A 15,729-nucleotide genomic window follows, 5' to 3' on the forward strand; every position below is an offset into this window, starting at 1 on the left:
GAGAGAGGAGTGGACTCAATTACCTTGGTAGATCTTTTTCATCTGTAATTTCTTTGTTCCCTTAATTTAAAAACTGGTCATTTAAAGTGCTCTGGGCGGCTAGTTGTCTTGGCCTCAGTAATTTAATTTAACAGCTCATGTTCAGAGCCTTGTAAGTGTGTCCTGGTAACGATGTGGGTTGGGTTCAAGAGCACATCGGAGTAAGGAAGGTAAAGTTAATATTAACAACAGCACTGCATTAGGACGACCATTTAAGAGAAGGAAAGCAAAGTGAATCTGGTTGCTGTGACCATCAGAAACAGTCCGCCGTATGTTTTCTATAGTAAATACTTTACTATATTTATATTCTTTACTAAGAATTCCAGCTCCAGTGTGTTCTGTTTGCCAGCAGGAGGCAAAACAGTAGCACCTTGCTTGATAAATATAGAAGATCTAAATCAATAGTTCAAATGAAATCCCATTGCACTTACCTCTCGGGCTGCCACTTGTTTGTCTGTATCATGATTTGTATGGCTTTCCCTCTCCACTGACACCCAGGCTGTGCTGTGGGAGGACAAAAAGCAAAGCTTTAAAAAGAAAGTGGAAACAGGAAACTGATGAGATAGAAACCGAAAGCAGATCCGATGGGGATTTTAGTGTGTGTTTTGCAAGGTTAAATTAAGGTCTTGGGGCTCTGGTTAACAATCCTGCATTAAATTGCCTTTCAGCATATGCAGAAAGCCTGTCTGTAGAGAAAAGGTTTATACAGAGATGAGCATGAAACTCCTGGGTACCTCTTACCACCCAGTTCAACATTCAGCCAGCAGACGGCTCTCTAATCCTTCTGGAGCCCAGCACAGGAGAGGGAAGGAGGAGGTCACTGGGGGACCTGGCTCAGAAGAGAGCTGAGGGCTCTGTGGGAGGAGCTGGCTGTTGAAAGAAGTCCAGGCAGCTTGAGAGCTGGGGCTGGATCAAATCACAGCCTGTTGCTGGCAAGGGATCAGCACTAGCTGCTGCCAGGGGTACATCAGGTAGAGAGGTCACACCAAGACTCTTTCCTTCATCACCTAGTACTGGGCTGTCCTTGGCCTTGGGGACTCTTGAGTTAGGAGCTGCTGGGCTGATCATTTATCATCTCTTTTGCCTGTGACTTTAAAGCAATTGTGCTGAGGGTCTTTGCACCTTACCTCTGCAGCCCTAGTTATCCTTTATGTTATCACAGTGAATGGGTGCTCACCGAGGGCTACAGCTGAAAGAACCCAGTGCTTGGAGCAACTAAAACATTCACCTCCAGGGGTGTGAGTCACCCAGTGATCCGGGGTGTGGTTCACCCAGTGTGGCACCAGATACCTACAAGTCAGTGATCCACAGCACTCAGCGACGCCCTGCACTAGGGTTGGATACAGTGTCCCGTGGCTTGCAAAGTACAGCTCACACGTGGGGGGGCTGCCATCTTCTAAGCCTCGGCTCTGCTTACAGAGCTGGAAAAGGTCTGCCTTGCTCCCTGAGGGACAGTGCAGTGTGTAGTGTGGACATGTGCTGAATTGGAGGAAGATTCAGCTACAAAGGCGCAGTGGTACCTGCCGTCGTTGCTGGGTTTTTTGAGCCTCGCGTTTGTACCAGCATGTGAGTCCCTTACGCTGTCACCGGGACCCATCTTTAACATCCCTGGCTTTGTCACTGCACGGAACTGTCTGTGTTGCAGAGATTATCTTGGTCGGTTTTAGCATGAAATGAATCTGCACTTAATGCATCTTTTAGAGCGTAGCCACCAGATGGCTTCAGATCATGCCAGTGGCTAGAAAGAAATTTGGACTACGATAGAGGTACCAGAAGGAACGTAACGTTTGAATATGCAGGAAGAGCTTCAATGTCTGCTAGTTCAGTTCAGTACGATAGTTGGTTAGGGTCAGATATACACGACTGGGGAAATGCTAGACACACGATGTGAAAACTTCTAATGTGAAGCCTTGAGAGAGACCAGAGTCTGTTCTGGGCAGCCTAAGGAGACTAAAGGGAGATGACAGGGGACATGGTTATTTGGAGGAGGGGGACTTGGGAGGTCTGACTGTGGAATGGATGAGAGACACACAAGAGTCCAATGCTGTTACAGGCCTGAGGCACAACGTTCTGGGAGTTTGGATCCAGGGTTTTAATTCAGCTCATTAAAGGGCTGGAGGCCTCCCCAAACTGCAGACTTGGAACTGGCCTTCCCAGGAGTGCGTGGATGGTTGGGTCTGGGATTTTGGCTTGGGCTAGCTGCCTAAGTAGGGAAAGCAGGACATGCTGTGTTTGGAATGAAACCTTTTAGTAGAATGTGCTGACTCTGGATCAATTTGTGTGTGAATGTTCAGAAACAAGCTCCCATCACGTGTCAGTGGAAAGGTTATTCTCCCTCTCTTTGCAACCTGGGTTTCACCTGTGATTTTGATGTCACAATAACTTAGCTATTCTGAATGTACCAACAGTCTGCCTGGATCCCTCCTCAGCCTGCTAGGAGTTGAAGGTCAGGCCATGGGTCATCCTCCCCAACTCTCCGCTCTCCCACTCCCCCAGTTTGCAGTAAAGTCTTGGATTTGGCATGTGACCTCAATGTCACAACCATCTGGGCAATCTGTTCTGGGAATGGGCATCATATGAATGGTGTGTGTTTTGCCATATTGATCCTAGCTAGTACAGTGGGCGGCTGAACCTGTTCTGGAGGCTCTGGGCTCTACTGTGGTACAAATAAGGATGCGCTTTCTGAACGGCAGGGCTGGCTTTTGTGGGTTTCTGTGTATGTTTTTGCCACAGCAACGTGTATTTTTAAATTGGAAACAAAATGCACGCGATGCCCTCAGTGCTCCTCCATTTATATTATCAGTAATTTTGAAAAAGTGTTTTTTAATTTCCATGTCTGCTCCTTTCAGACTACAGTTTTATTTTCCAGCTGGATTAATTTTTTTCAAACACATTTTTAATTCATTCATAATGAGTCAGGAATTAAACTGCATGTGTCTAATGGGAAATACATGTGCCCAGCTAGGGTTTCATATGCCTGCCAAGCTAGCTCTGCTTAGTCTTAACTCTTCACGGCATAAAACACCAATAAACCCCTCTTTTGCCAGGTCTGGTCTCTTGGTCTCAAAGGCAAGACATGGGAGCAATGTCACAGCTGCTGTACAGGGTGCATTCTCTAAGGCACTGGCTTTCTCTTGTTTTCCCTTCAAGGGCTGATACAGCCTTCCTTTTTCTCTAAGTTACTGTCTGTACATCCTCTCAGCTCCCTCTTGGTACTCTGGTCCCGAGGGTATGGAGGCACGTATATTGGTTCCTGGTTAGTGCTGGCTGAGCCCATAAGAACTCATTAGCCTCTTCTCTGCTAGAGTGAGGGTGTGCCCCTCCCCTGAAATGTAAAAGGTTTGACTCTCCACCTTCTGGAAACACCGCTTTGCTACTCTCCATGCTAGTTCATGGCTGTGTGGTTGGTTAAAGCACGCTGGCTAGCCTAGAACTGCTAGGACTCCACGGCATGGCTTTAATTTCAAATGAAGGGAGTTGAGGGAATCTCCCCTTCTCCAGATGCTCTTGCAGATGGGGGTGAATTTCAGAACTTTGGAGAAATTTCTCTCCCTCATGCCTTCTCTTCACATCCAGCCCCAGTTTCCACTGAGTCTGTACAACCCCCAGCGTTGAGGCATGTAAGTGCTACTCTAATATAAAAATAATGATGGCAAGGCACAAATATCTCAGGTATTTCTATCTATTTGCTGAGGTGAATTAAAATGCTTCAGTGAGCATTACAGATGTGGGCAAGGCAGCTAATACACTCAAATCAGAAAGGAAGAAGTTTAATGCTTTACAAGTTCATTTGAAAAGCAGTTACTGCTCTTGCAATTTCACTCCTGAGCAGATCTCTCACACATGCGTACAGGATATTGTTGCTTTCTCTTAAGCATAGGCAAAATAGGATAAATTCCTAGCAGGATGATTCATGGTGTCCCAGGTTCTGAATTAACAAAATGTTGTTCAGTAGCACGACGTCTCCTGATCCTTTCACTGAATTCCAAACGCAGGAGGGAGTGAATTACGGTATCAATCTCTTTGAACTGTTCAGATTGCTTAATGCTTTTGGTCAAAGTGGAGCTGGCATCTCCTTGTTAGTTGGCATCGTGTGTAGTTTTTGGGGGCTTTGACTTCCTGCCACAATCTCTTGTGAATTGGTTCTTCTCCTGGCCCAGGGCTGGAAATGGGAACTTGTGTCTCATCTATTCATACACCATGCCTTTCAGCTCCTCATACAGCTCGCTGAGATTCTGAAGGTCCTTTTCAAGTTGGCTAGCTTTTTCTCTTATATCTGCTGCAGCCTCTGCCTTCGCCCCCTCAGTTAAATGGATGGAGTCTTTCACGAGACTGTAGGCATCAAACATGACAAAAACTCCTGCAGCTGTGGCACCGAGCACCCTCGCACTTTTGGACATGGCAAGAGTGGTCCCAGCTAAGGCTTTTTGCACTTGCTTGGTCCCCTTTGCTGTGTTCCGGGCTGTCCTCCCAGCCGCGGTGAGCCGTTGTGCTAAGGCCTTCAAACCAGGGTTAGCTTTCACCACTTTGAATGCTCTTACGTTGGTTCTTATCCCCTTAACGCTTTTGTATACTACCTCTGGAATTTTACTAGCAGTGGAAAGGACGTGTGTCAGATGGTTGCCCATGGCCTCGCTCTTTGGGGAGAATATGGGTCTGAAATCCACTTCATTGGGGTGGGTCAGTGTTTTAAGGTTGCTTTGGCATTCCACCAGCAGGTCGTTGGCTTTGCTCCTTTCCTTCGAATTGCTGACGTTCTCATATATGCTGACAGAAATGCTGGTAGCCGCTGCTGCTGCCCCTAAGCCAATCCCAGTTGCCGTGAGAGCCAAACTCCCCCCTGCCGTCAGCGGTGCTAAGGTCAGCCCAAGGATGGTCAAGATGCCAGACGCCAGGCTCGTGGAGTTCGCAGCCATGTTGGCAATGGTGCAGTTCTTATGGGTCAGGTCAATGTTGTCTGCCATGTCCTTAAGGCACTGGATACACTTCTCTATCTCCTTTCTCTGCTCAGGGAACTGCTTCAGAAAGACCATGATATCTTCACTGGCACTCTCTTCCCAGGGGATGATTCCTTCAGACCTGTTAGAAGCCAAAGGTATATTTTGTTCACTGCAAGAGACCTTATAGTTGTGCTGTGAAAAGTGACTGTTAAAAATGGCCCCTTCTTCCTCAGCAGATCTGTTCCCTTGTGTGTATCAGAGTCATTGCTATGCCTGGCAGTGAAAATATTTTCTGACATATGCAGAGACTATGTGTTATAATGGCTGAGGTACTGCACTGGGACTTGGGAGACACCTGGTTCTTATTTTGGCTCTGCCATTCACTGGCTGGGTGACCTTGGGCAAGTCACTTTACCTCTGGGCCTCTGTTTCCCCACCACCCTTTGCCTTGACCGTAATCTCTTTGGGGCAGGGCTTGTCTCCTAGCTGGTGTGATACAGTGCCCTGCACAATGGCGCCTCAGTCTTGGTTGGAATCTCTAGGCGCTATAGGAATTCAAATAATAATGATACCACCAGCCTTGTAAACTCAGCAAGTATCCCGGGGCTAGTCTACACTAGAGAATTAGATCAACCCAGCTACATCGCTCAGGGGTGTGAAAAATCCATCTCCCTGAGTCATGGAGTTAAGCTGATCTAAATCCCCGTGTGGGCTGCGCTAGGCTGAGGGAAGAATTCTTCTGTCTATCAAACTACCGCCTCTCAAGGAGGTGGATTAACTACGGCAACCGGAGAGCCTCTCCCCTCACTGTAGTAAGTGTCCACAATGAAACACTACAGTGATGCAATGGCAATATTTTAAGTTTAGACATAGACTCTATCCCTTACATACTTATCTGGCCTCCATTGCCATAGAACTGGGTGCCTCCTATTCTTAATGTATTTATCCTCCCTACACCCCCGTTAGGAAGGGCAGTGCTGCATTGAGGCACAGTGTGAGTTGCCCAAGGTCACACAGGCAGTCTGTGGCAGAGCAGGGAACCCAGGTCTCCTACGTCTCAGGGTAGACCCCCTAACCGCTGGACCATACTTTGTGCATTATCACCACAATGAACGTTCTGCAGATACTACCCTCAGCTACAGCTGTGCAATGCCTCATCTTCCAAAATGCTGCCCTCAGTTACACCTGTGCCTTCAGGGCAGCTGCTCTGGTGTAATTAAAGGGTCATTTGAAGACCGGTTCCACAGGTGGCACTGCAGTTGGGTTTACTGGACAATGATGTGTGAGCCAGAAAAGAATCCAGCTCACGCTCTTGGAGCTGTGCTGGTTCTGCAGGGCTAACAGGAGTAACTTGCCATTACTTTTATTTGTAGGCTGAATAATGTTTTTTTCCTGGAAATCATAAAAATACAGTAAGTGAGGAATCCCACGGCACCATTTTGAGTGTTGCTTTTCAGTCAGCTCCACCCTGTGGTGCTGCTAACCAGTTTCTGGTGACTTCCTACTTTCCATATTAGGGAAGATCAGGGGAATGATCTGTTGGGTTTTTCAAATTAATTTTGTCCTCAGGGAAGGTGAGAGAAAACAATCAGAGCTTTGCATTTTTTCAGCCTCTCCCCTTTCCTTCCTGTGTTCTTGGCAGCAGCTCTGGTCTCTCTCAGTGCCATGGGCAAAGAAGTCACCTGCATTTGGCTCAAATGCAAATAAATAATTGACCCTGTGGCTGTGCCTGCTCCATCAAAATGAGTTTGAAGGGCTGGTCTGTAACCTCCACTCTGCAATGGCCCCCTCCCTGTCAATCTTCCCCCTATCACTGTTTTTCCCATCCCTTGGTGGGAAGACGCTGCCAGCTGGAATCTGCCCATTGAGCAGGAGGGAAACCGAGCCACCGCTGCTTCCACTTAGCTTCTCCACAGCCAAAGCCACAGTGAAGGAGAACAAGGGAGAAGATGGAGGGGGAGGCTTCCAATGAATGCAGCTGAAGCTAGACGTGTTCAGACTGGAAATAAGGTGCCGTTTTTAAGTGATGGTAATTCACCATTGGGACAGCTCGCTTAGAGTCGTGATGGAGTCTCCATCACTTGAGTCTTTAAATAAAGGTATGCGCTGTCTTCACTGGGAGCCGTAGGCTTGATGCAGCAATTGCTGGGTGAAATTCCATGGCCTGTGGCATGCAGGAGGTCAGGCTAGATGATCACTATGGTCTGTCTGGGCTTAAAATACATTAATCAAAACCAGATCAGACAGAGACCGAGGGAAAAGTTAGATAAAGGAGAAAATAGGAATCTGATGAACAAACAAGGGAGACCGTAAGTGAGCTATTTTAATAGTTTTATGAAGGGTTTGATGACACAGAGTTACTAAGAAGATATCTTTGTATATACCGGGACAGGTCAGAGGATGCAGCCCTGTAGGGTGGGGGGTGCTGGGAGGTCTGGCTCTAGTAGGAGATGGAACTCCACCGCGGCCACTGGGAGCTGCGGGGGGCCATGCCTGTGGATGGTCAACGTAAACAAAATGTCTCGCGGGCCACCAGCAGATTACCCTGATGGGCTGCATGCCGATACTGCTGCAGCCTTAGTCCCTCTGAGGCAGGGTTTCTCAACCTGTGGGTTGGGACCCAAAATTGGGTCACCAGAATGTTTCAAAAGGTCATGTGGCAGCTCCTGTGGTTCTGTCCCACGGGGCTGGCTGGGCTCACATCCCTGCTCCCGGCACTGCAACCTCCGGGGTAGCAGCGCCACTCAGGTTTGGCTCAGATGTCATGATGACGGGAGTCCAGCTAGGCCAAATTTGAATGAGTGGCACTGCAACCCCATGAGGCAGGTCACAACTCCACTCACACAAATTTGTCCTAGTGCAGGGCCAAACCTGAGTCGTGCTGCAACCCCAGAGGTTGCAATGCCTGGAGCAGAGAGCCAAGCCCAGCCAGCCCCACAGCACAGGAGGTGCAGGAGCTGCCATTGTGGGGTGAGTGTGGGCAGGACCACAACCCCTGGGGGACAGGACCTGACCAAAACCACCCCAGGCCCCAGACTATTTACTGGGTTGTGACTGGGCATAAACATTTACAAATGGGTCCAAAGCCCAAAAAGGTTGAGAACCACTATTCTGAGGCACTGAGTTGTTCTCTCTGGCACCCTCTATTCCTCTCTCTTGCTGTGCTTAGCGATGAAGCTTATCCTTTCCCTGAACTGAGCCTGCTGGCAGAGAACCTTTTCTGCTTTATACAGCCTCACTGGTGCTAATAAATCTGAAATTGTTCACCAATAACAAATAAAATGGAGGCAACACCCGGGGCTGTCATGGACGAAGGGACCTGGGTGCTATTCAGTTGGGGGTCAGGTGTTATCAGGAGACAGCTGACCAGCCTGTGTGTGTGAGAATTCTCTTTTGACCAAGATTTCTCTTGCTTACCTCTCGAGGTCCATCACGTCCTGCAACATTTCCTCGTAGTTCCACCCTTCAGGAAAGAAGCTCTGCAGCTCCTCATTATATATTTTCTCCTGCAAAAGCTCTGAGATCCCCAGGCTGCCGTCATATTGCAAATCGTGGTCATCAATGTTTTCTAAGATTAAAAACAACATCAGACTGGAGCGTCTTCAGACCTACTTTTAAAAGGATGCATGCATTTCCAGTTCCTAATCATGAAAACAGAAGGAAAGAGAAATAGCACAGTGGTAGGAGCAGGGAATACCTTCATAAGTACTGAATGTTCCCGAGGCCATCTTATTGGGTGAAAATACCAGGTGCAATCTCTGTGACTTCGTTTATGTTGCAGTCCTTCAGCACCCCTCATGCAGAGAAGAAGAGGGGCTTCCACCCTGGTAAAGGGAAGGGTAGGAGGGAAACATGGTTCAAAGTGAATCAACAGAAGAAACAAGTGTTGCATGTGGAACCTGGTCTACACTACGAGTTTAGGTCGACTTTAGCCGCGTTAAATCGAATTAAGCCTGGACAAGTTCACACGACGAAGCCCTTTCTTTCGACTTAAAGGGTCCTTTAAACCGGTTTCTGTACTCCACCTCCGACGAGGGGATTAGCGATAAAATCGGCCTTAGGGGGTCGGAATTGGGGTAGTGTGGACGGAATTCGACGTTATTGGCCTCCGGGAGCTATCCCACAGTGCTTCATTGTGACCGCTCTGGACAGCACTCTCAACTCAGATGCACTGGCCAGGTAGACAGGAAAAGCCCCGCGAACGTTTGAATTTCATTTCCTGTTTGCTTAGCGTGGAGAGCACAGGTGACCACGCAGAGCTTATCAGCACAGGTAACCGTGATGGAGTCCCAGGATCGCAAAAGAGCTCCAGCATGGACAGAACGGGAGGTACGGGATCTGCTCGCCATATGGGGAGATGAATCACTGCTGGCCGAACTCCGAAGCAGTAAACGAAATGGCAAAATATTAGAAAAGGTCTCCAAGGCCATGAAGGAAAGAGGCCGTAACAGGGACGCACAGCAGTGCCGCGTGAAAATTAAGGAGCTAAGGCAAGCCTACCACAAAGCCAAAGAAGCAAACGGAAGGTCCGGGGCTGAGCCGCAAACATGCCACTTCTACGCGGAGCTGCATGCCATTCTAGGGGGTGCAGCCACCACTACCCCAACCGTGTGCTATGACTCCCTCACTGGAGAAACACACAGGGAAGAGGGTTCGGAAGAGGAGGATGGAGGAGATAGCTCACAGCCGCAAGGAAGCGGAGAAACCTGTTTCCCCAACAGCCAGGATATGTTTGTCACCCTGGACCTGGAACCAGTAACCCCCGAACTCACCGAAGACCCTGAGGGCACACAGGGGACCTCTGGTGAGTGTACCTTTGTAAATATTACACATGGTTTAAAAGCAAGCGTGTTTAATGATTAATGATTAATTTGCCCTGGCAATCGCGGCCAGTACAGCTACTGGAAAAGTCTGTTAACGTGTATGGGGATGGAGCGGAAATCCTCCAGGGACATCTCCAGAAAGCTCTCCTTCATGTACTCCCAAAGCCTTTGCAAAAGGTTTCTGGGGAGGGCTGCCTTATCCCGTCCGCCATGGTAGGACACTTTACCACGCCAGGCCAGTAGCACGTAGTCTGGAATCATTGCATAACAAAGCATGGCAGCGTATGGTCCCGGTGTTTGCTGGCATGCAGACAACATCCATTCCTGATCGCTCTTTGTTATCCTCAGGAGAGTGATATCATTCACGTTCACCTGGTTGAAATGGGGCAATTTTATTAAGGGGACATTCAGAGGTGCCCGTTCCTGCTCTGCTGAACAGAAATATTCCCTGCTGTTAGCCACGCGGTGGGGGGAGGGGTGAAGTGATCGTCCCAGAGAATTGGGTGTGGGGGGGAGGGGAATTAGTTGGGTTTGTGCTGCATGTTAACCCTGAAACCGCAGCCCCTCCTTTTACATTGCAAACCCATTTTAAATGGCCAACCCAACGGGTGCTTGGTATGGGAAATGAGAGCACTACTGTTTGAAACCATTCCCACATGTTAAGAAGGTTAAAAAAGCCAAAAGACTGTGTCTTACCATGGCTGCCTGCAAGCTGAAATCTGTGGCCTGGCACTGCGTGAGTGATCTCTCATACCAAACCGGCAGGCCCTCAATATAAGAGGAAAAATGCGACCTTGTAACGAAAGCACATGTGCTGTGTAATGTGAACAGCAAAATTTAACGTGAAAGAGTGTACCTATTGTTCTCTAAAATGTGTCTTTTTTAACCACCTCTCCCTTCTCCTCCACCAGCTGCAAATGTTTCTCCTTCACAGAGGCTAGTGAAGATTAGAAGGAGAAAGCGAAGGACACGTGATGACATGTTTACAGAACTACAGATGTCCTCCCACGCTGACAGAGCACAGCAGAATGCGTGGAGGCAGTCAATGACTGATTATAGAAAAGCCCAATATGAACGAGACCATGAACCACACCTATCACATGCGCACTCAGGACAAGGTCGAATTTTCGAACCTCGCCTTCAGTGCCTGGGCTTTTGCACTGCCGATCTGGGAAGCGGGGCAGGACACGGTACTCTCTGTAGCAGGCAAACATGGTAAGCCGTAGACTTGTGGCTGCTTAAAACTTTAGGAGTACCACTGGCCTCCTTTCACATTGAAAGCACTGCCAGTCTGTGCTGCCAGCAATCGGCCAAGCAGGAACTCTGGCCCTGTCCCACCCCCTCGCGGATGTGCCAGGGAAAGATCCCTGTATGCTGCCCCTCTCCCGCCCCCACCGCGTGGCTGTAAACCAGCGGTCACAGTTCTGTAAAGGAACTTGTTGCAAGCAGTCCCAATACTAACAGTCCCCTACCTAATTCAAAGCAGGTTGTCATGAGCGACATTACTCTCATGAGGATCCCGGACACCGAGATCAAACGGATGCTTCGAGAAAGCCTGCAGAGACCGGGGCCCTATGCCGCCATGCTATGCAAGGCAATGATACCAGAGTACCTGCTTGTCTCCTGGCGCGGGAACGTCTCGTACTTCGGAGGACCAAGTAAAGCCGCTCTCCCCAGGAACCTGATGAACAGGCTATCCCATTACCTGCAGGAGAGCTTTGAGGAGATGTCCGTGGAGGATTACTGCTCTATCCCCGGACATATAGACAGGATTCTAATATAGCTGCAGTAGCAGGGACTAAAGAGTGTAGCAGCTTGGGCAGCACAATCATGCACAACCGGACACTGTTTGATTTTTTTTAAATAGTTGTTACTGATTACTTAAGCGCCCAAGGGGAAGAAATCATGAATCACGGATTGTTCTTAGTCTTAATATTCAAGTTTTGTACAAAATAAAGGTTTATATGTTTAAAGCACTTACCGCTTGATCCTTCCCCTGAATCTGTGTCCGGGTTAAATGCTGGGGACGGTTGGTAAGGGATCTCTGTAAGGGTGATGAAGAGCTCCTGGCTGTCGGGGAAATCAGCTTGGTAAGCGCTGCCGACTGCCTCGTCCTCCTCATCTCCTTCCTCATCTTCCCCGTCCGCTAACATGTCCGAGGAACCGGCCCTGGACAATATCCCATCCTCAGAGTCCACGGTCAGTGGTGGGGTAGTGGTGGCGGCCGCACCAAGGATGGAATGCAGTGCCTCGTAGAAACGGGATCTGTGGGGCTGGGATCCGGAGCGTCCGTTTGCCTCTTTGGTCTTCTGGTAGCCTTGTCTCAGCTCCTTGATTTTCACGCGGCACTGCGTTGCATCCCAGCTGTATCCTCTCTCTGCCATGGCTTTAGAGATCTTCTCGTAGATCTTTGCATTCCGTCTTTTGGAGCGCAGCTCGGAAAGCACGGACTCATCGCCCCACACAGCGATCAGATCCAAGACTTCCCGATCAGTCCATGCTGGGGCCCTCTTTCTATTCTGAGATTGCACGGCCATCTCTGCTGGAGAGCTCTGCATCGTTGCCAGTGCTGCTGAGCTCGCCACGCTGTCCAAACAGGAAATGAGATGCAAACTGCCCAGACAGGAAAAGGAATTCAAATTTTCCCAGGGCTTTTCCTGTGTGGCTGGTCAGAGCATCCGAGCTCGGACTGCTGTCCAGAGCGTCAACAGAATGGTGCACTGTGGGATAGCTCCCAGAGCTATTACCGTCGATTTCCATCCACACCAAGCCTAATTCGATATGGCCATGTCAAATTTAGCGCTACTCCCCTCGTTGGGGAGGAGTACAGAAGTCGAATTTAAGAGCCCTCTATGTCGAACTAAATAGCCTCGTGGTGTGGACGGGTGCAGGGTTAATTCGATTTAACGGCGCTAAATTCGACATAAACGCCTAGTGTAGACCAGGCCTAAGATGTTGTGTAGTGCTGTATTGGTTAACAGAGGCATTGAACTGCTCCAATGAAGTGACTCAGAGCAGTATAAAAGCTGCTGGGATGTAGTCCTGAGAAGGCGATTACAAGCAAACGGATGTAAAGAGAGGCCCTAACGTATTTACTTGTGTGATTAAGTAATTTTTTTTCTGTTTTTCTGGGCAGTGCAAGTTCTGCTGTGTCAAAGTGAGAAGAAGACAGGATCGTGAATTTTGAAAGCATGAAACCTGGCTTACCTTTGTGGTAAGAGCCAGAACCGGGATGCAATTTGAGTGGATGCAAATGTGCCTTAGTGTTGAGTCTTGCACTGCAGCTGATGTTTGAAGCAATAGTTGTTTCCTGATAGATAAATGGATTTTGTAATAGTTGGCGTTTTCCGTACAGTAGATTTTGACCTGGTCAAACTGCATTTCATTAAAGTCTAAAATCTAGAGAGATAATTTTAATCTAGATCAAGATGAGGCCAACTACACATACAAGACCTGAGTCTCCTCTCACAAATACCAGGTTTAAACAGGTCTAATTCTGCCAGTGGGGTGGAAGAATGCTCTTGTGCAGTGTTTTCCAACCATTTCAGGTTGGCAACCCCTTATTCAAATGCAACTTTTTTCCTGACCCCTTATATTTTTTTACTTTTACTTTTATACTAGCTGTATTGATGATAACAATACCAAGCCTACATCATGTATCCGTATGTGTATTTCAGGAGGTTGAATATTTGACCTTGAAGGGTAAGGGAGGGGGGACTGGAGGACCTTTAGATTCTAATTAAGTTTTCAGTGCTTCACAATGTACCTTGATTGCCTTTTGTAACTCCCCTGAGGGTCATGACCCCCCAGCTGAGAAATTCTAGTGTAGTAGATGAGGATCTGGATTGGGAGTCAGGAGATTGAGGTTCTATTCCTATCTCTGCCACTGACGTGCTGGGTGAACTTGGGCAAGTCACACCCCGTGCCTCAGTTTCCCCGTTGACTAACTTGTCTCTATAGTTAGCAGATTATAAACTCTCCTTATGCATTTATGCAGTGACTAGCACAGCGTGGTCTTGATCTCATCTGAGCCGCTAGGCTGTACCATAATACAAATAATAATCTATAATAGAATGTAGGAAATGGAGGATTTAAAATCTCAGCTCAGTGCTAGTCTCTTTGGCCAAAGAATTTCAGTAGTGATTTTGGGGGCCCAGCTTTGGGGGCTGATTTTCAGAAAGCACTGAGCATCCTCCTGTGAAAATCCAGCCCCTTTAAGGGACTGCAAGTTGCACTCTGAAAATCACCAGATGCTTTAGAATAGAATAGAATAGAATATCAGGGTTGGAAGGGACCTCAGGAGGTCATCTAGTCCAACCCCCTGCTCAAAGCAGGACCAATCCCAACTAAATCCCCAAATCCCTAAGTGGCCCCCTCAAGGATTGAACTCACAACCCTGGGTTTAGCAGGCCAATGCTCAAACCACAGCTCTTGGCCAAGGAGAGCAGCGCTGGTCTGAGATGTTTTAAATCTTGGCCTTTGTGTTTTGTCAAGCGCCGCGTACATCTACTGGGCTCTGTTTAAAATTTTTTTTAAACGGTTATTTTTAGAGCTGATTAAAATTCTGTGTATATGAATATGGAAATTAGGTGCAGCCCTGGGGCTCCTGGCAAGCAGTGAGCGAGCGTGGCTCTTAGCACTGCAAAGGCTGGGCAGCTCTGCTGGTCAAATGAGTAGAGCCCAATTTACAGGTAAGAAAATTCCCTGTTGAGCATGTCCAAGTGCCTCACTGTAATTAGCATCTGTCACACTGCAAATCAAATGAGTGCCTAGAAGGATGCGGGGAGGGGCAGCAACCCAGCCATGGGAAAGAAATGGTGATGAGGGATCTACTGGATGCTGGAGAGGCAGCATGAGAAAGGGACTTAGGAGTTGTATGACCCGGTCCTGTCCATGATTCCACTCTGGCCATCCTGCGTGCGCTTCGGCTAGTCACTTAACTGCTCTGCGCCTCATTTACTCCATCTGCAAAAATAGGGGTCATTCCTGTGCCTCTTTTTGATGCGCTTTGAGCTCTTCAGATGAAAAGTGCAATATGAGCCCAAAGCACTGGGTTATTGTTACTACATCTGTTGTCTCCAAAGAGTAGCTAAAATTAAAATAAAAGAATATTAATTAGCAGTTTAATCAACTGCATTTCTGCAGCATTAGAGCAGTGTACAAACTCCTCCCAGAAGAGGATGTTAGAAATCCAGCGATACAGAAAGGGTGTGTGTTTACATCGTGACGCAGCCTTGTTCTCGCAGCACTAGCAGCTCTGATCTGCTGGACTCACAGAGAGGAATGGTTATGGATGCCTTGTCCTGGGAAGTGCCTTGTGCTTCCTGCTGGAGGTTGAGTGCTCTCATCTGCCCCGAACTCAATGGGAGCTGAGCTGTTCAGCACCGGTCAGGATCAGGCCCTTAGAAAGCAAGAGCCCCCATTTCCTGCTTGGCAAACAAGAGAAACCTGGTCTGCAGTTTCAGTTCAACTGAAAGTACCTGGGTCTGGGCCTCATGCTGATGTTTGGTATTTATACCCGGGGCGGGGTGTGTGTGTGTGTTAATGAAATGTGAATACTGACCACATGCTGTTCAGTTGATGTTGGCCCACGCACCTTGGTAGAATAACCTCCACTCCCTGCCTAGCTTCCCTTCCCCATCACAAGTGGCATTCAGCTGAATCCTGCCATTTTCCTGGTGTCATTTGGGAGGCATTATAGTCAGAATACTGATTTGGTAACTAAACAGGATAGGCTTTCCAAGGGAATTAAACTGTTTTCTTCTTGTTTCTTCTGCTGCTGGGGCAGTCTCGGCGCCCCTCTCCCTCAGCAGCAGCAGGATTTTGGATGTGGGAGGGGGATCAGGGCTGAGGCAGGGGGTTGGAGCGTGGGAGGTGGTGGAGGCAGTGGGTGGCGCTTACCTCAGGAGGGGGGGAGGGCTCCCTGG

General features: G+C 48.4%; 1 protein-coding gene across 1 annotated transcript; it reads right to left on the bottom strand.

Moving 5' to 3' along the window:
• Positions 1-4,226: 4,226 nt before the first annotated feature.
• On the bottom strand, positions 4,227-8,707 carry LOC135895019 (apolipoprotein L6-like). The gene is made up of 3 exons (XM_065423068.1): positions 8,677-8,707; positions 8,397-8,547; positions 4,227-5,118 (listed from the first exon to the last, which is right to left on the bottom strand). Exons 1-3 carry the CDS (start codon positions 8,705-8,707, stop codon positions 4,227-4,229), a joined length of 1,074 nt encoding a protein of 357 aa, XP_065279140.1.
• Between the last annotated feature and the right edge of the window lie 7,022 nt (positions 8,708-15,729).

Source organism: Emys orbicularis, chromosome 1, assembly GCF_028017835.1.
Source record: "Emys orbicularis isolate rEmyOrb1 chromosome 1, rEmyOrb1.hap1, whole genome shotgun sequence".
Taxonomy (NCBI): domain Eukaryota; kingdom Metazoa; phylum Chordata; order Testudines; family Emydidae; genus Emys; species Emys orbicularis.

Excerpts from the sequence above, each read along its gene's own strand:
- LOC135895019 (XM_065423068.1), bottom strand. The coding sequence starts at position 8,707 with ATGGCCTCGGGAACATTCAGTACTTATGAAG. Across the intron at positions 8,548-8,676 it reads AACATTCAGTACTTATGAAG|AAAACATTGATGACCACGAT; the intron begins GTATTCCCTGCT and ends TTTTAATCTTAG. Across the intron at positions 5,119-8,396 it reads GACGTGATGGACCTCGAGAG|GTCTGAAGGAATCATCCCCT; the intron begins GTAAGCAAGAGA and ends GGCTTCTAACAG.